The following is a 21,212-nucleotide window of genomic DNA, read 5'->3' on the forward strand; positions in this document are numbered from 1 at the left end:
AGGATCATGCCCTGGACTGAAGGTGGTGCTAAACCACTGAGCCACCCAGGCTGCCCTTGCTTCAGTATTAAAATAAACTACTCAATTGGCCTAAAAGTAGATCAGGTGTTGGGTATCAAAACCCTTCACACTATATCCTAGTTAAATGGAGAGTCTAAAGTTGTATTTCATAGCACTGGAAAACAATACTGAAATATCCTGTGAAACTTAGAGATACACTTAACATGTTTAGAAAAGCAGGAAGAAGCAGGTGATTCCTAGCCCTAGGAAACAGGATAGACTGAAATATGAGTTGGGTTCTGGTCTGCATTTAGTGATGAAAAACAAAAGCTTTGGGGGATCCCGGAGTGGCTCAGCGGTTGAGCGTCTGCCTTTGGCTCAGGGCATGATTCCAGAGTCCCGGGATTGATTCCCACATCAGGCTCCCTGCATGGAGCCTGCTTCTCCCTGTGTCTCTGTGTGTCTCTCATGAATAAATAACAGTTTTTTTTTTAATTTTTTTAAAATTTATTTATGATAGTCACACAGAGAGAGAGAGAGGCAGAGACACAGGCAGAGGGAGAAGCAGGCTCCATGCACCGGGAGCCCGACGTGGGATTCGATCCCAGGTCTCCAGGATCGCGCCCTGGGCCAAAGGCAGGCGCTAAACCGCTGCACCACCCAGGGATCCCTCTCATGAATAAATAAATTAAATATTTTTTAAAAGATTTTATTTATTCATGAGAGAGAGAGAAAGAGAGAGAGAGAGGCAGGCAGAGAAGATATTTGCTAATGATATACCCAATAAGGGGTTAACAACCAAAATATATAAAGAACTCATGCAACTCAATATAAAAAAAAAATTCAATTAAGAAATTGGCAGAAGACCTGAGTAGACATTTTTCCAAGGAAACAGATGGTCAATAGACACATGAAAAGATACTTAACATCACAATCATCAGGGAAATACAAAGCAAAACCACGATGAGGCATCACCTCACACCTGTTAGAATGTATCAAAAGACAAGTATCAAAAGACAAGAAATAACAAGTGTTGGTGAGAATGTGGAGAAAAGGGAATCCTTGTGCACTGGTGGAATGCAAATTGGCATAGTCTCTATGGAAAACAGTTCGGAGTTTCCTCAATTAAAAATAGAAAAAAATAAAAATAGAACTACCATATGATCCAGCAATTCCACTTCTGGGGATTTATCTGAAGAAAATGGAAACACTAATTCAAAAAGACATATGCACCCCTATGTTCATCGCATTATTTACAATAGGCAAGGCATGGAAGCAACCCTAGTATTCATCGATAGATGAATGGATAAAGAAAATGGGGTACATATACATATGCAATAGAATATTAGCCATGAAAAAGAATAAAATCTTGCTATTTTGACACGGACAGACTTAGAGGGTATTAGGCTAAATAAAAATAGGTCAGGGGCACCTGGGTGGTTCAGTGGTTGAGCATCTGCCTTTGGCTCAGGTTGTGATGCTGGAGGTCCTGGGGTCGAGTCCCACATCAGGGCTATGTCTCTGCCTCTCTTTTTCTCATGAATAAATAAATAAAATCTTCAAAAAATAAAATAAAATTAGGTCAGAGAAAGACAAATACTTTTCACTTTTATGGAATCTAGAAAACAAAACAAATGAAGAAAGCAAACAAAACAGAAACAGACTCATATATACAGGAGGCAAACTGCTGGTTATCAAAGTGAGGAAGGATCAGAGGCAGACAACATAGGTGGATTAAGAGGCACAAACTTCCAGTTATAAAATAACTCATGGGGATATATAGCATAGGTAATATCAATAATGTAAAAACTCTGGTGACAGATGATAACAAGACTTCTGTGGTGGCCATTTCATAATGTATATAGATATCAAATCACTATGTTGTATATACTTGAAACTATCTAATATTATATGTCAACTATACTTAAATTTTAAAAATGGAGGAGCAGGACCCCTAGGTGGCTCAGCAGTTGAGCGACTGCCTTTGGCTTAGGGCGTGATCCCAGTTCGGGGATCAAGTCCCACATCAGGCTCCCTGTGAGGAGCCTGCTTCTCCCTCTGCCTGTGTCTCTGCCTGTGTCTCTCATGAATAAATAAACAAATCTAAAAATTAAAAAAAAAAAGAGGAGGATTAGGGTGTTTTACTTTGCGCTGACACAATGGCAATTCCAATTTGATATGTTTGCCCAATGGTATAAGGCAGTGGCATCACCATCCCTTAGCAAATAAGACAAAACCTGCCCTGGAAGCAACAGTCTAGCAGCTACAAGTTCTTGTTCTGGAACATTCCCAGAGGAAGGGCCCAGAATGACATTTCTGCTTTACCCTATATAGTACTATAGTTTTTTTTTTTTTTTTAAGATTTTACTTATTTATTCATGAGAGACACACAGAGAGAGGCAGAGGGAGAAGTAGGCTCCTTGCAGGGAGCCGAATGTGGGACTCGATCACAGGACTCCAGAACCATGCCCTGAGCTGAAGGCAGACACTCAACCATTGAGCCACCTAGACGTCTCTATAGTACTATGGTTTTAATTCACTTGAGAGAATGGTAGATTTAGTCCTTCTAGAACATTCCATAAAGGAAGGATAAAGGGGAAGAGAAAAGGACAGGAATATAGAGGCAAACAGAATTTGTATGTTCAAGCCAAACTCCTGTGATTTTTTTTAAAGACTTAATTTGAGAGAGAGAGAGAGAGTGCGAACATGCACACAAGTAGGGGGAGTGGCAGGCAGAGGGAGAGGGAGAAGCAGGCTCCTTGTGGAGCAGGGAGCCTGTTGCAGGGCTCAATCCCAGGACCCTGGGATCATTACCTGAGCCAAAGGCAGACGCCTAACTGAGTCACCCAGCCACCTCCCCTCCCCCGTGACTTTTATAATCAGAAAATTTTATAGCTAGAAGACAGCTACTGACAAAACTTGAGGCCTTCAGGGTTAAATGACTTGTCCAAATATCTACCTCAAGTTAATGGCAAGCCAAGATTCTTCAGGCTTTCTGTGTTCCAGTCTAGTTTTTGACCTTCAAACTAATGCTTCTCAACCATGGTTATGCATGAGAATTATCCAGAGCTTTTAGATGCCCAGCCTAAACTCCAAACTAACTGAATTAGAATCTTGTGGCACAGAACACCTCGGTAGTTCAGTGGCTGAGCATCTGCCTTCGGCTCAGGTCATGATCCCGGGGGTCCTGGGATCAAGTCCCATATTGGGCTCCCCAAGGGGAGCCTGCTTCTCCCTCTGCCTGTGTCTCTGCCTCTCTGTGTGTGTCTCTCATGAATAAATAAATAAAATCTTTTTTTTAAAGATTTATTTATTTATTCAGAGAGAGCGAGAGAGAGGCAGAGACACAGGCAGAGGGAGAAGCAGGCTCCATGCAGGAAGCCAGACGTGGGACTCGATCCCGCGTCTCCAGGATCACACCCTGGGCTGCAGGCGGTGCTAAACCGCTGTGCCACCGGGGCTGCCCAAATAAATGAAATCTTAAAAAAAAAAAAAAAAAAAAAAAAATAGAATCTTGTGGCAGGGGCACATACGTATCAGTATTTTTTTTAGCTTCTAATATGAATCCATGGTTAAGCATCACTGTCCTTGGGACGCCTGGGTGGCTCAGCAGTTGAGCGTCTGCCTTTGGCTCAGGGCATGATCCCAGGATCCGGGATCAAGTCCTACATCGGGCTTCCTGTGTGGAGCCTGCTTCTCCCTCTGCCTGTGTTTCTGTCTCTCTCTCTGTGTCTCTCATGAATAAATAAATAAAATCTTAAAAAAAAAAAAAAAAAAGAACCACTGTCTTAGGGCATGGTGCCCCTCCCCACCAAAGACAAACAAAGCACAGATAAGGAGGATTCTGTGAGCAGGTTTATTAAGATCATCTAGCAGAACCTCTTGGCAACCCCGTAAACTCCAGGCCATTCAAATTCTAAGCCAAGGTCGTATTTGCTACCCATGACCACTATTATCACCACCACTGGACTACACAGTATTATAGAACAGAATTCTGATAGCTTCATTTAACCCAGATTGAGATAGTTTTTCACAATCAAGAATTTTTTCTTGAATGTTACAAATGATGTATCCAAGCCTGTCTATAATTTGAGCTGAAGGGGCCATGATTGTAGAACCAAGGAATTAGCCCTGAAGCTGCTGCACAGGCCACTGTGACACCCCAACAGCTCCATCCTATTTTTCAAGGAAGGGGCGGCAGCGCCCTTATTCCACCCCGAAGCCAATCCTCACCTGATCTCCAGCCTTCTTGCCAATCTCAATTTTTCCCAGGACAGCACATTATCTAATAGCTGCTGCATGTTAACTCATAAAAACCTACTACAAAAGCTTTTAAAATGTTTATTTGTATTAAGGAGTGGAATGGTGCAAGAGTACAAAGAAACGTAGGCATTTGGGCCCTTGTTTCCCTATTATTCACATTAGTTAGGGAAAAAGGAGATTAAGTAACATTAAAGGGAGTGGAAGAAATGAATATAAATATATCCAGGGTTAGCTCAGTCCTCTAATTCACCAAAGGATGAACTGAAATTCTTGGCCCAATTCACTCTTATGTGAGAGCCTACAGAAATTACATTGCCTTTAACTGCTCTAGACCTGTGTGAAAAAGGGAAGTGGACAACATTTCTATTACAAGACAACAATATTTTATTGAAACATCTTTTTTGTCTAAAACTATGCACGGAGATTAATCTCTTGTTCATAAATTAGGGTAAGTCTAACATCACTATTCCAAACCAGCAGTATTTACAAAAATGAACCTTTTCTTTGCTTTATCACCAGGTTCACAGAACTAAATTTTAGACCAACTTCAGTCTAGCTTTTAAAATCTTCCTGCCATCAAATGCCCAGCAACCCTTATGGGGAAGGAGCAGCCTTTTGACAGCAATATTCATCATTCACCAGGAATGTAGAACCACAAGTGAACAACAACAAAAAGTTTAAATCATTCCAAACAATTCCTATTTGCTTTCCAAAAGCATGCTTTGTCTAATTCTCCCTTTCTATACAGACAGGGGGAGAGGGACCCCAGAGAGCATAATAATGTTAATTAAATTAACCTCTTAAAAAAAATTGAACAAGATGGTTTAGTATCTGTACAGATGAACTGCCGTGGATGACATTAGTGGATAATAAAGTAAACTTTAAACCCTGTTAACAGGTACCTTGCCAAATGGCCAGCTCTAATAGATACTTTTAATCCAGATCAAATGTGTAATTTTTTACTTTCCAGTTAAATACATTGCCAAAATCTTTCAAAGCAGATAGAGAATAGGCTCCTTGGAAATACAAATTAAAATGTTAAATAATAAAAAGTACCAGCTTATTATACAGTTTCTGATAGACTCCAATGTGCTGGCCATGAGAAAGTAATTCTATCTCAGTTGTTAGCAAAAAGGTGAATCGAGTAGACACATAAAATGACAATATTACAAGACTGTAGTGTCACCTGTCAAAACAAGAATATCAAGAATGGAATTTTCAGTAAACACTTGAGATGAAGGGCAATCAGAATACAAGAGAAAGCAAAATCCACATAAATTAATTCCTAATTTGAGAAATCAATAAAATGTATACATAAATTGATAAATACTGTCTCCATAGGTCACTAATTCCAAGGACTAGTTAGTAGTTATTTTCTAACTAAATTATTACAGGACATTCTGGTGTATGCTCTCTTCTTGTGATCAGTTTGTTCTGGCAAGACTCCAATAAGCACGTGCCCTTGAAAACAGCTCAGCAGAAGGCAGCTCTGAGGCAATCACTTCATTTATAAATTTGCCAGATAATAAATACCAAGATTACAATAATCACGGACAGGACAAGCACCAGGATACAGATCTTCTTGCGAGATTTTTTCTGAGGAGAAAAATATATAAAAAAGACCCTCATGAAACAAGTAAAATTTCTCATATCTAAGACTCCAAGAGTGCTTCATAAATTTGCCTCCTTGTAATTCAGCATTAACCCTATCTAGGCAGTATTTGTAACAAAATAAGTTATTTGTTCATGTGTATTTTAATAAAGGTTTTATATCTATTATAAAATGTTATGTTCATTATAAAAAATACAGACATGCAGAAAGAAAATAATCACCTACAGATAAAACTGTTGACATTCTGAATGTGTTTTCTCATCATCTTTTATCTATGCATATTGTTATTTGACAGAATTGGTATCATACTGTATGATGTTCGATGTTTTTCTCACTTAACATTTTAGCATAAAAATATTAAAAATTCTTCATAAACATCTCTTGTAATTCCCGCATAATATAATATTGAGTGAATGTATATAATTTACTTCATAATTCCTTTACTGTCTGACACCAACATCATCACTCAGTTTTTAAAAGGAAACACTATTATTAAATACAAATTTCTTCAAGAACATTTCCAGGTAAAATACAACAATCCTAGGAACATGGGAAATGACCGAAATGCTGCTTATTTCTAAAAAGCCATATAGCACCAAAGAGATGGGAAATGAAAAGGACCGCATTCACAATATTTGCAATACTTGAGATAAAGACCCAAGTAAGGGTCATAAAACCAGAGTTTCATCTAATATGTAAAAGAATATCACTTCTTACAACATAGAACAATTAACTTCCATTTATTCATAGAAAAATAACCTCCACAGGATAACTCCCTATTTATTCACAATAGCAGTTGGAATTGATTTTATGTCTATCCTCTATGGCTGTAGTCAACATAAAGTACCTGCAAAGTCATACTTTGTACCTATTCCTATACTAATTGAAACAAATTTTAGCTGTTAAGAATATAAAATTAGCCTTCTACCAGATTTAGGTACTATGCCAGCTTACGGGGTTAGCTTTGTAGCTGAGACTTCTCTGTAAATTTATTCAAGGACTGATATCTTTTTGTAGATCTCTCTGAAGAAAATATTAAAAATGGACTGGAGTGCAATTATGACCACCTGCCTCCAGCTTTAGCCTAAGCAAAAGGCTGCAGCTGCTCTCAATGTGTCAATGAGATGTGACAGCTCATGAAGTATACAGCACAGTGACTTTCTTTGGTAAGTGCTTTTACCTGATAGTAAGCAGCTCGCTGTAACTGATCCGTGGCTCTCTCTACATGTACCTCTGAGCTTTCCACATTGGCTTCTATGCTGTCTGCAAAAAACAAAGAAGGGCAGTGGATATTTTTTATCATAACTGATGTTTCAAGATTGTAAATTAAACATACTCCTTATGTCATTGGTCCTGGTTTCACCACCACCATTCCAACTAGCCAGCCATGTAATCAAAATTACTAACCGGGTAAGAGAATAACTCTGTTCTTTGGGAATAAAGGATTATGAAGTAGGCAACTCACCACAAAATGGTTCAGGAAAAATTATGTATACACATGTATATTTGGAGAAATATAGAGGGCAAATCTAAACCAAATGAGGGTAGAATGTTAAGAGGTAAATCTGGGTAAAGGTTTTAAGGAATTCCTTGTAGTCTATTTTTGTAACTTTTCTAACCTTGAAATCATTTCCAAATAAAAAGCTTAGAAAAAAAAGGTTACTAATCCCAAAATTGTGCAAGTTTCCGGAGATAAAAGCTGGGAAGACAACAGCTATTTCCCTAAACAGCCAAAGACCTAAAAAGAGGCTATGGCAAGTGAGCTGAGTAATCATGCCCATGTCACTAGTGTCTATATTTGACAATATAAAAAGGGGACTAAAAAATGAATTTTATAATTTTTAAATGGCATTCCTAAATTCCTAAGACATGTCTTACTGACTTCTTCACACCAAGAAGTTGGTACTTCTTCAGTACCAACTATCAACTCACCTTGAGGTTAAAAGTATCAACGATATACATACCAATTAGATCACCTTGATCATGGATCATCATGGCCAAATCTTTAAATATTTGATTGACATCCAAAATATCAGCCTAAAGAACACAAAAAACAATTAACATTAAGCAACACGTTAGACAATTCAATTCCTTCTACTTAGCTAAAATTTTGGCTGTAAACATAACACAGATGTTTCTAAGGCTTATAAATCACCCTTTCTCCATAAACTGAAAATGAAAATAAAGTTAATTAATAGCTACTAAATGCCTATTATGTGCTAAGAACTATACCAGGTAGGTAATTAAACACAGACTTTTGGAGCCTAGTAGAGAGGATCCAGAGTCTTGCTGTGTGAAGTTAATCTTCCACCGTCCTGTTGTACCATCTTAGGTTAAGAAACTCTCTGGGTTGCCCCCTCTAAAATGTGGACAATGACAGTACCTATCTCATACTAAAGCGCAGAAGCACTAAATAAATTGATATATTTAAAGTTCTTAGAACTGTGCAATAAGCACTTCCTAAGTGTCAGCTATTACTAATCATTAGTTGGTCCTCATGACAACACAATGAGACATATATTATCCCCATCATACACAAGAGAAAACTGGGGGGCAGCCCTGGTGGCTCAGCAGTTTAGCGCAGCCTTCAGCCCAGGGTGTGATCCTGGAGACCTCAGGATCGAGTCCCATGTCAGGCTCCCACATGGCGCCTGCTTTCCCTCTGCCTGTGTCTCTGCCTCTCTCCCTCTCTGTGTCTCTCATAAATAAATAAAATCTTAAAAAAAATAAATAAATAAGAGAAAACTGGGGCTCAGAAAAGTTTGATGACTTATCCCAAGGTCTCAAAGCTAGCAAGTGGCAGAGCTCAGAATGAAAAGTTCATGATGTTTTCATTACATTACTATGCCTCTTTGATAGTTACATTAACCAGCCACTCTACGAAGTCAAGTATCTTTGAGGATAATAACACTCAGGAAGGTTATCTACCTGTCTAGTCACAACCCTTGTCAGTGAAGAAACTAAGCATTGCAGCCAGAGTATCTCTAAAGCACTTGCTCTTGCAATTGAAATACACTGCCTCTTAGAAGGCTAGGATAAAAACAATGCCTTGAAAGCCACAGCTTCCCAACCATAACTTGGCAAGAGCTTACCAGCACATCAATTACCCACTAAGAGTCTGCTGGAATCAGGACAGTCTACTAGTTGCTTGCTGACTAACATAATAGGAGGAGTTGCTTGCTGACTAACAGGGGTGGAGTCAGTACACAACAAGATAAATAAGAAAAGTCATTATATAGAAGTGACTGGTAAATGGTAAAGGAAAGTGTGCACAGGAAGGCTTGCAGGAGAGGTACAACTTGAGGTATACCTTACAGCAAAAGAGAAGCCATATAAACAAGCAGATGATTGAGTTAAAGAGCAAACAGCCAAAAAAAAAAAAAAAAAAAAAAAAAGAGCAAACAGCCCAGCTTGGATGTAACATGCATGTGAAACTGGGATTTATAAGAAATATACAGGGCGCCTGAGTGGGTCGATCAATTAAGCATCTGCCTTTGGCCTGGGTTATGATCCTAGGGTCCTAGGTTCAAGCCTCACATAGAGTTCCCTACTCAGCAAGGAGTCAGCTTCTCCCTCTCCCTCTGCCCCCACCCCCAACCCGCTCGTGCTCTCTTCCTGGTTCTCTCTCTCTCAAAAATAAATAATTATATTTAGTCTTCATCCCACTCCTGGAGCAAAGATCCTAAATTCCTTGAAGTTTCCTAAGTGGTAAAAGAAAGGAAACTATCTTTTGGTGCTTCTAACAAATCCTGTTCAACCACACTTGAAGTTAAAGAACAAGTCTTTTGGAAAGCCTCTGTTATCAGAGGGCTAGAGGCTGAAATCAACCATCAACAGCCAGATTTAATCCATCGAGTCCCACATTGGGCTCCCTACATGGAGCCTCCTTCTCCCTCTGCCTGTGTCTCTGCCTCTCTGTGTGTGTGTGTCTCTCTCAGGAATAAATAAATAAAATCTTAAGAAAAAAAAACTTATGGCTATTCGTCCATTTCTAGCCTAGAAAAATAGGAATTTCACAGAGCCTAAAATAACAGTTGATGAATGAGGGAGAACAGCTGAGTATCTGGAAAATAAATCTCTAAGTGACTCTAAGGCATTTTCAGAGTTCAGAGCCACTACCACAGATGAAGGTCATTGAGGAACTCCAAGTTTCTCCCCTTTGCAAGCCCCTTCTCCTCACTGCCCTCAAGGATGACATTCTAGCTGCATGGAGGATTAAATTCTTCAGGTTTAAGAATATACTAGTCATTATATAAAGTTAAAGGTTGGAAAATCAGGTTAGAAAATCCTCAAGACCTTTCCCTCAACCCTCACCTCAAAAACTGTTCCTGTTTCTCTGCTCTAAAGTCATATCCACAACTTGGGATTCGACTTTGGGATGCACAAAAATTAAGCCAACTTTTTGGCCTGCCTTTATTCTGAGCTATTCAGACAAAGCAAAGGGGCTCTCTCCATAGAATCCCACCTGAAGTTGGCATTGAGGTCTGGGTGGGGGGAGGTCTTTTTTTTTTTAAGATTTTACTTATTGAGATGCCTGGGTGGCTCAACGGTTATGTGAGTCTGCCTTCAGCTCAGGGCATGATCCTGGAGTGCCGGGGTTGAGTCCCACATCAGGCTCCCTGCATGGAGCCTGCTTCTCCCTCTGCCTCTCTCTATGTCTCTCATGAATAAATAAATACAATCTTAAAAAACAAAGATTTTATTTATTTATCTGAGAGAGAGAGAGAGAGCTGGGGAGAGTGAGCATGAATAGGGTGCGGGGCAGAGGGAAAGGGAGAAGCAGACCCCCTGCTGAGCAGGGAGCTCAATGAGGGGCTCCATCCTAGGACTCTGGGATCATGACCTGAGCCAAAGACAGATGCTTATCTAACTGAGCTACCCAGGTGCCATGGGGTCAAAGTCTTAATGAGGAATAAAATATTTGTTTGCCTTACTCTGTTCTTCATGCATATTCTCACAGAAACCATGTAAGATATGGTAACTGAGGAAAGGATTTGAGTCTTCTCAGGCACCGTGACCAGTACCATCATAAGAGTAGTTCATATTCACCATAATTACATTAAGATATAATATGCAAATCAATAAGAATTCATTTCATGCTTTTCATAATAAATGAGAGAAAATCCAGGTGGATTAGAGTGTAGATACATGGAGTCAAAAGACACAACCTGGCTCTCACCTCCAGCTGCCGAATGGCTGTTTCTCTCTCTTTAATAAGTTCCAGATCCTGTTCAGTGATGGCCACCTCATCCTCCTGGCTCTGCATCTGGTTCCACTCCTCATGGCTGCAAGGAGACAAGCACACTAGTTGATTCTTCCTCTGTAAAGTGTGCATGAGACACTTTACAACATTTCTACTACCAGCAGGACTTATCCAAGGACATTACATGGCTCCACTTCCTCTGGTAACAATACAAAGTACTTGAGGGTCACAGTTTTCATAACTGGAGGCAAAGAGTTGATAATACCTAGAAAACAAAGTCTCAGCTTCCCTGAGCAAAACTGAGATACAGCAGGATTATGAGGGATGGGACTCCTTGCTGTTTTCCAGTCAGGGGTGCACTCTGCAATCTTGCTAGGGTTTGCTAGACAAGGAAAACAGAGACTTGAAGTCAATGAAACATACTGGTCCATCCTCTTCTAGAGCACTCTCAAAGTGCAAGCTGAGATGGTCTCTTGGGTACTAAATGGGTGGAGGAGAGCAGGCTAAGCGACCTGTCAATGCATCTCCAATTAGTCTAACAGATTTACACCTTCTGGTTTTCAGAACATTCCTTGAGGGTGTATGCTTTCGGTTAAATGCCTCTTAAGAGAAAACTAAAATGAAAAGCTACTGAAATGTTATAACTCTTCTTTCAGGTACCATATTTAGAAGAAATGCTATGATGCTAGACAACACTTTGAAAATTCAGTATTAAGCATTTTCCCAACAATGTTCATAAAGCAGACATCATCTCCACAGTATTTCCTCCATGCGCTGGAGATACAAAACGGAGTTAAGAGGGTGCCTTGGCGGCTCAGTGGTTGAGCCTCTGCCTTTGGCTCAGGTCAAATGATCCTGGAGTCTGGGATCGAGTCCCACATTGGGTTCCCCACAGGGAGCCTGCTTCTCCCTCTGCCTATGTCTCTGCCTCTCTCTCTCTGTCTCTCTTATGAATGAATAAATAAAATCTTTAAAAACAAAAACAAAAAACAAAAACGGAGTAAGACAGCACCCTGCAGGCACCCCTTTGAGGTGCTCACAGTGTAGTGGGGAGAGAGATACGTATCTTTGATAAAGCAATTTACATTCTGAATTAATATCACCAATACATTTCTATGGAATTAGTTAATTCAGTTTGGAGAAATTAAGAAAGAAGATGTCTTTCAGATGCAAACTGTTTGCTTCGTCTTGTACTACTCCTAAAAGAACGAGTTGCCTCCATTTTGGATGGATATGGTAAACAGAGATCCAAGAACTTTGAAAAACTTACTTCTGAATTAGAGGTAAAATCTTCATCTGTAGATTTGTGTATTTGTACTTATTCCTAGTGAGGCAAGCTCTCACCCCAACACAAAGACATCGGGGATTTCCCTGGCTTTTTTACTCACCTTGAAATTGTTCCTTCCATATTCAAATATCTTGGAAAAGCCCAAGGTTTTGACTTTTATTTTATTTGGTGGATTATAAGTCACCCACCCCAGGTCTCCCTTTATTTTTCATTCTTTTCCACATGATTTTGAAAATTAGAAGTAAGTAGAAAGTATAGAATCCCATCTCAACTAGCCAGCAGGTTGTACGGAAAATTCCTTACCCATCAAATGAGACGAGCTGCTCCTCTCTTTGCCTCTCCTCCGCCTAGAAAGCAGATGGCATTATTGCTGCTGTTATCCAGAAACATGCCACAGACAGACACATAAAACAATGGCTTCCTTTCGCTACAGTATAAAGAAGCAACATTCCCTTGGCTCCAACAGGATCTGTAAGATGACACAGGGCTCTGGCAATCTGTCTCAACTAGAAAATGGGTGTGAAGTAGTTGAAATCAAATCTGGGCTCAGAATGGTAACCTTACTGAATAGGATGGAGATAACACGGATCGGAGAGAGGAGTAAACAACAGTAATAGTGATAACTTATTTTATAATCTTCAGGGGGGTAAAATAAGGGAAAGAGTTGAAAACTTGCAAGGAAATAAATTTTCAGAATATGTAAACATTAAAAAAAATGGACATTTATGGCATATCAGGCACTAAAGTGGCAGACTCATTTCAAAAATCAGTCTAATGCATGTATTAAAAAAAGTTAAAAGAGCAATCTATTCCCATTAAAGTCTTTCCTTCCTTAAAATAGCAGTAATAAAAAAAAAACAAGCAAAACGAAGAAAATTTCAAAATTTTACCCCCCTAGAGGAACACCATGAGGTTTTCTTATTGTTTTTTAACTTTTACTTTTTTCCCAAATCGAGACAAAACACTGCTAGTGTCCTCAAGTCTACCTCTGTGCTCTCCTCCAATTACAATGCCCCCTCCTGCACCCTTAAAGTAACCACTACCCTGACTGTAGTGATCATTTTCCTGTATTTTTAATATAGTGATATATGTATCCCTATTTACTATAACACTTTACATGCTTTTGAACATCACGTGAGTGGAATTATACTGTCCGTATTCTTTCATGCTTTGACTGGATCATGCCTGATTGTGCCAGATCCGTCCCTGATGCTGAATGTAACTGTGGGTCATTTATTTTCTTTGCTGTATGATATTATAGTATGTGAATATACCACAGCACATTTATCTATTCTGCTGATGGACATTCAAATGCTTCCAATTTTTGACTAGACAAATAATGCTGCTATAAACATTCTTATATCCTGTTATAAACATTTACAGTTTTCTCTAGGGTAGAACTAATGTGTTCTGAAGTTACAACCAAAATGTTTTCCAGTGATTGTTCCCATTTACACTATAACCATCCAGGGAGGAAAGTTCCTGTTGCATCATAACAACCACCCTTAGTGTTCACAGAATTTTAAAATTTTGCCCTACATTTGGATATGAAATAGTACCTCACTGTGGTTTTAACTTGTAATTTCATGACTATTAAGTTGAGTATTTTTCCATCTGTTTGACCATTACTCAAAATAATACTAAAATGTTATCTGCCGTTTTCACTGTGTTGATATTTACATCCATGGAACAAAGAGTGGTGGAGACTGGGTGGCTCAGTCAGTTGAGTGTCTGATTCTTGATCTCAGCATCATAAGTCCAAGCCCCACATTGGGCTCGTGTGGAGCCTACTTTTTTTTTTTTAAAGACCATATTTATTTATTTCAGAGAGAGAGAGAGAGAGAGAACGCACACGTGAGCAGGGGGAGGAGCAGAGGAAGAGGGAGAGGATCTCCCGCAGATTCCTTGCTGAGCACAGAGCCTGATGCAGGGATCAATCCCGGGACCTTGAGATCACAATCTGAGCCGAAATCAAGAGTCTGACACTTAACCGACTCAGCCACCCAGGCACCCCATCACATGGAGCCTACTTAAAACAAACAAACAAACAAACCACAGCAGTGGTGGATAAAACTTTTTTTAAAGTATGTCAAGCCCCAATGTGGGGCTTAAACTCAAGAGCCTGAGATCAAATGGATGCCTGGGTGGCTCAATGGTTTAGAGCCTGCGTTCAGCCCGGGGCGTGATTCTGGAGTCCCGGGATCGAGTCCCACATCGGGCTCCCTGCATGGAGCCTGCTTCTCCCTCTGCCTATGTCTCTGCCTCTCTCTCTCTCTCTCTCTCTCACACACACATAAATAAATAAAATCTAAAAAAAAAAAAAAAAAAAAAAAAAAAAGAGCCTGAGATCAAGACCTGAATACTCAACCAACTGAGGCACCCAGGCACTCCTAACTGCTGGCATTTTAACACAAATCCAAGGCAGTGACACCAAACTGTTCTAGGGTTACTATATTCATCACTATACACAAGAGGTGAAAAAGCCAATTTGTCCTTAACAAAGCCATTAAAATTATAGATTAAGTAAATCTCAACACTTCAATACAGGTCTCAAAAAAAAAAAAAAGTCCTGTATGATGAGATGGGAAATACACATAAAGCACTTCTGCTGCCTACAGAAATACAAAGCTTATCTCCAGGAAAAGAATGCATGTAATTGAGTTGCTGGGTAAACTACCTACTTTCTTTTAGGGAACATAATTTTACTTATTTAATATAGTTTATAAATAAAACTTTTATAAGCTTTAAAAAATACATAAGCTTTTAAAATAAAATCTGTTTATATTAGGGCACCCGGGTGCTTCAGTTGGTTAAGTGTCTGCCTTCGGCTCAGATCATGATCCCAGGGTCCTGGGATTGAGCCTCATATCAGGCTCCCTGATGAGCAGGGAGTCTGTTTCTCCTTCTCCCTCTGTGCACTCCTTCTCTCTCCCTCTCCAATAAATAAATCAATAAATTTTTTAAAAAATTTGTTTATACACACACACACACACACAAACTCCTATATATATGATACATATAAGGAATAACTGACAACCTATGGTTATTCAAATGGGTATTTGGCAGATAAGTTCTTGAACATAAACAATGTAAGCCTGTCACTTCAAGGAAAACAATGGACAGTGTGTGTTGCCAGTGATAGAAAACTAGCTTTCAAATTAAAAAACAGAATGCTGGAAAACTTTTATCTATCACTTGTGAACTTAAGAAATTCACAACTCTCTTTAAGTCTCCAAAAGACTTTTCTGATAAAACTAAAGATACTATACCTTTTGATATTGTATAATGAAATATATCAACATTTGGAAGACCTACATAACTCAGGGAATCAGTATTTTCCAAATGATAGATACATGATATAAAAATCATACATGGAAAAAAGATCCAATCAAAATATAAGACATATCAACAGATTTGGATATAGAGTATGAAAAAGTCATTAACATGGTTTTAGACTCTACAATTCCACTAACTTTTGTCAAATTTTGATGCGTCAAAGAATAATATAAACAATGATCTGAAGAGGTTAATTAAAATACTCCTTCCTTTTCTAATTGCAGATCGCTGTCAGGCTGGATTTTCTTCAGATACCTCAACCAAAACAACATAGCACAACAGACTGAATACAGAAGCCTATATGAAAATCTAGCTTCCTTCTGTTAAGCCAAATTTTCAAAATATTTGCAAGAATGAAAACAATACCACTCTTCCCACTAAATTTTTGTTTTGGAAAAGCAGTTATTTTTAATTAAAATGTCACATATATTTATGTTAATATATACTGGTTTATTATTATTTGTAAATGAATAAACATTTAAAAAACTTCACACTTTTAATTTCTAATATGTATCAATAGATACCACTCGTACAAGTAAAAGCTCTTTGGTGTCCCTAATAATGTTTAAGTGTAATAGGGTCCTGAGATCGAAAAATCTTAGAAAATACTCTTCTACTGGGTTGTATCTTTTTCATACTGATTCATAGAAATTCTTTATATATTCTGTATATATTCTGGTTACTAATCCCTTGTCAATTATATATATAGCAGTATCTTCACCCTGTCTGTAGTTTGCCTTTTCACATATTTACCACTTTCTTTGCTCTTCATTCTTTTCTGCTTTTCTGCCTTCCCATCTGGGATCACCTTCCTTCTGCCTGAAGTACATTTTCCAGAATGTTCTTAAGTAAGGTGTGCTGAGAGCAAACCCACTTCTAACTGAAAATGTCTTTAATTAGCCCTCATTCTGGATATCTTTCACTGGGTTTAGAATCCTAGGTAGACAGTTATTGTCCTTTAGAACGTTAAAGATCGCCCTCAACTGGCTTCCACTGCTGCTTTTTGAGAAGTCAACTGCCAATTCAACTACTGCATCTTTGAAGGTATTCTATTGTTTCCCTGGCTATTTTTATGATTTCCCCTTTGTCTTTGGTCTTGAAGTTTCTCTCTGATGCATCTAGATGACAGCCTATTTATTCCTTTTGAGATTTGTTGGGCTTCTTGAAACTGCAGATCAGTGTCTCTCATGAGTCCTAAAATATTACCAGCCATTACTTCTTTAAATAACACCTCTGTTCTATGTTTGCTCCACTCTTATTCTGAAACTCCAATTAAAACTAAGTCAGATCCTTTCTCTTCATTCTCCATTTCTCATAATCTTTCTTCCTATTTAACTTCTTAACCCCCTGTCCTACATGCTGATACATAATAGAAAATATACTCTATTTTCTAGTTTAGAAAATATACTCTATTTTCTAGTTTAGAAAATATACTCTATTTTCTAGTTTAGAAAATATATTCTATTTTCTAGTTAAATCATCTATCCATAAAGTTTTTAGTTTCCATATTATATTTTTCAATTCTAGATAATATTTTGACTCCTTTCCGAAGTTTTTTGTAGTCTCCTGCTTCCTGCACATGTTTCCAAGATTTTCTTTAAATACAATAAGGACAGTTATCTTATTCTAATACATGAAGTTTCTGTATGACCATTTCACCTCACTGTTATTTCTACTGGTTCTTGTTTAGAGTTGTTTCTTCGTGTACTTGAGTATTTTTAACACTGTGCTGCTTGTAATACTTCAAAAATTGTTTGAGGGTATTATTTCAGGGCTAGGATAACGTGGTCTAACCAGAGAGGATTTGTATTTGCTTCTGCCTGGCACCTGGTACTCTACCAATCCAGAACTACTTAAAGTTTGAGGCTTTTGGATCACTCATGTAGTATGAATTTGGGCAGTAAATTTGCCTCAAGGTTGCTTTGTGGTACACTTATTGTCTGGATTTCCCCTCTCTCCTGCTGTGTTTCACCACTTGCTCAGCTCAGTGCTGATGCAATCTTTTCATTGGCAAGAAGGGCTTACTTTTGGTTTACCCATACCCAAAGAATATAGCCTTTTGGGGTCCAGTTTAATTGAAGAAGTGTCTTCTTTTAGATTTTTCACCTTGTGTGGACCCTGGGCTTTTCTTCCCCCTCATGTCATAAGGACATCAAAACTGAAGTTCAAGTTTGCCCTCAGTAAACTCCATGCAAAAGCAGTTGCTCAGCTTAACTCTCTAGGAGTTCACATCTTCTATTAGATTTTGACCTTAGTATTTTCATGGCTCTTTGATACTTTTGAGAAGTTGGGTTATTAAAATTTAGCATTTGTTAATTTGTTTCACACGAAGGTCTAGTCCAAATAACCTAGCCTGCTACATTCTAGGAAATAGATTCATGGTTTCTGTTTTTAATGTAAGACAAATATAATCATAAAAAAGAAATTACATATACTCCTACCTGTCACTTTTTTAAAGCTTTGTGCATATTCCTTTCTAGTCTTAGACCACAGGCATACATATTTTTTTAAATTTATTTTTATTAAAAAAATTTTTTTTAAGTAGGCTCCTTTCCCAATGTGGGGCTTGAACTCATGACCCTGAGATCAGGAATCACATGCTCTACCAACTGAGCCAGGCAGCACCCTGCATACATACTTTTTTATATAGGTTGTACCAATCTGGCATCTTCACAACAGCTAATGTCTATGTTTGTTATTATGGGGGGGGGGGGGATAATAAAAGCTAATGGTCAAAATGGTCAAAATTAGGAGGGGAAGAAAAAAACCCAACAATGTGTGAAAGAAAGTACTGAAATTGCAACGGTCATCTTCTTTTGGGAATAAACTTACCGAGAGACGAGATCCAGCTCTTGCTCTGGCAATACTCTCCTTTTCCTTTTCAGATACCCTTCTCTGCACAGCCTGAAAATTATTTAAGGCTGCAGAAAAGTCATTCATGAGGCGTTCTTTCTGAAGTTTCTGCTGGCGCTAAAGAAATAAACAAGGACTTGAAATTTCATATTAACCCTGAATAATTTAGTTTTAATTTCCATTAAAAGCAAAATTATTCTCCCTAAAGATTTCTAACCAGGAAAATTACTATAAAATAGACTCTTAAATCAATAAATTTGCTCTTTGCTAACTCAAACCCCTCATTAGTGTCATAGGCCAAGTCTGAATTTTCCTTCTTTCATTCTGACAAACCTGGGAACTGTGTCATTTACTTTGTAAGGTAATCTCAGAGGGAACTGCAATTGAGAATTTTGGTTCCCTGGAGAACCTAAAAGCAGAATAAATAACTTTAGGCTCAGACTGAACCCCAAATAGATCGTTTTATTTAACATAAAACTATTCATCTACCCTGAGCTCATAGCTTCCCTGAAAACTGCAGAATCATTTTCCTTTGTACTGTAGTGAGGTTTAAAGTTTTTCAGAACCTGAATACTATTACAGGCTATCTTTACTAAACTTACTGACTCTATGTCTCAAAAAACACACACTGAGAGCACCTGCTATGTGCTGAGAACACAGAAGTAAAAACTCATCCCTGACCTCAAACAGCTTACCAACTACTTATAGATAAGGGATATAGACACATAAGTTACAAGTCATTATAAATAACTGCTATATCCAATCAGTACTACAGGAGTTCAAAGGCAAATATAATCAGTAAGGACTCAAGTGGTTAAAAAGGCCTCAAGAGAAAGTGGACACTGAAAGAAGAAAAAGATCTGAATAAGCAGATGGAAGGAGTAAGGCAAATCCAAGAAAGAAAACAGTGTGAGCAAAGGCATCGCAATAAAAAATTGAAGAGGATCTATAAGGAGATAGTTTGGCTAGAACCAAAGGTTTTTTCATGAGAATGGCTAAAAGACAGAACTGGAAAGACACAGAAGGGGCTGCCCAGAGCAGACTTTAAATGCCAAGTTAATGAGCTTGGGATTCAACCCCTAAAGAACAAAGAGCAACAAAGATTTCTGAGAAGGAAACATGATGGGTACAAAATGCTAATTTAGAAAAAGTAGTCTGTCATGATGTACAGAACAGGATGGAAGAAAGAAATATGTCAAAAAGACTATTGCAATATTCTAGGTTAAAGGTTGGGAGGGACACTATCAGTAATGGGAACACAAAGACATGAATTTAAGAAACATTATGACTTAGTGACTGGCTATAGAGCTGCAAGGGGACTAAAGTCAAGAATGACTTAAATATCACACCTGGGAGAATTATGGTAATACTGAAAGCAAATTTAGATGAAGAACTTTTTCCCCCTTTTCTGGGATTTTTTATTTTCACATAAACATAACAATTAGAAGGAAAAATCATCATTCTATAGTCTCACTATTGAAAAACACTATCTTTTTTTTTTTTTTTTTTTTTTGAGTAGGGTCCATGTTTAGTGTGGAGCTTGAACTCACAATCTTGAGCTCAAGAGTTGCGTGTTCCACTGACTAAGCCAGCCAGGTGCCCCACAAAAATACTATCTTTAAGTATATCATAAACATTTTCCATGTTATCATACTCTTCACAATTATGGTCTTTGTTACATAATATTCTATCAAGTTGATCTAGTAAATTTTATGTCAACATTCCTTCTAGATTGTTCCCAGTTTTTAACTATCGTAAATAAAACTAATGTGAGTCCCACTATAATTGCTAATGTTAATACAGTGCTTACCATGTACCAGTACGGTTATAAGCACTTTAACATAATAATTCACTTTAATCCACACAACAATCTATAAATTAGGTATTATTATAGTCCCTATTTTTACAGATCAGAAAACCGAGGCACAGAGAAGTTAAGTAATTTGCCTAGGATCACATAGTAAGTGGCAGGGGTGGAATTTAAATACAGGAAATTTGTTTCCAGACTAGTATTTTTCCTTAGGACAAATCTGCAGGAATGGGAATATTAGGTCAAAAGGCACAAACTTTTTTTTTTAATTTTATTTATTTATTCATGAGAGACGCACACAGAGAGAGAGAGAGGCAGAGATACAGGCAGAGGGAGAAGCAGACTCCATGCAGGAAGCTCAATGTGGGACTCAATCCAGGACTCAATCTGGGACTCTAGGATTATGCCCTGGGTCAAAAGCAGGCACTAAACTGCTGAGCCACTCAAGCATTCCAAGGCACAGAGTTTTTTATGACAATTAGTATTATCAATCTGCTTAGTTAAGGGGTTTGGATGAGATGGGAGGAATTCAGTACAAGAAAACACATTAAATTTTAGATGAAGGCAGTATATTCAAGAGGAGATATTAGAGTAGGAATTGGCAATATGGGCCTAGTCCTTAGAGATTAGCAGTTAGGGCTAGGGCTAGGAAAAGATCTAGGGGTCATGTTCATAAAGGTGGCAGGGAGAGGGGATCCCTGGGTGGCGCAGCGGTTTAGCGCCTGCCTTTGGCCCAGGGCGTGATCCTGGAGACCCAGGATCGAATCCCAAGTCGGGCTCCCGGTGCATGGAGCCTGCTTCTCCCTCTGCCTATGTCTCTGCCTCTCTCTCTCTGTGTGTGTGACTA

The 21,212-nt window shown here is 38.4% G+C and overlaps 1 protein-coding gene across 1 annotated transcript in view; it reads right to left on the reverse strand.

The window, feature by feature from the left end:
• Positions 1-3,838: 3,838 nt before the first annotated feature.
• The window catches only part of STX12 (syntaxin 12), a 36,911-nt gene continuing 19,537 nt past the window's right edge, over positions 3,839-21,212 (reverse strand). Inside the window, exons 4-9 of the mRNA XM_038531394.1 lie at positions 18,535-18,672; positions 12,670-12,713; positions 11,055-11,160; positions 7,840-7,912; positions 7,056-7,138; positions 3,839-5,859 (exon numbers count right to left, since the gene is read on the reverse strand). Coding sequence (XP_038387322.1) covers positions 5,767-5,859; positions 7,056-7,138; positions 7,840-7,912; positions 11,055-11,160; positions 12,670-12,713; positions 18,535-18,672 — 537 coding nt within the window. The 3' untranslated portion in view covers positions 3,839-5,766. The remainder of the gene's footprint in view (positions 5,860-7,055; positions 7,139-7,839; positions 7,913-11,054; positions 11,161-12,669; positions 12,714-18,534; positions 18,673-21,212) is intronic.

The sequence above is a fragment of the Canis lupus genome, chromosome 2 (genome assembly GCF_011100685.1).
Source record: "Canis lupus familiaris isolate Mischka breed German Shepherd chromosome 2, alternate assembly UU_Cfam_GSD_1.0, whole genome shotgun sequence".
Lineage (NCBI taxonomy): Eukaryota > Metazoa > Chordata > Mammalia > Carnivora > Canidae > Canis > Canis lupus.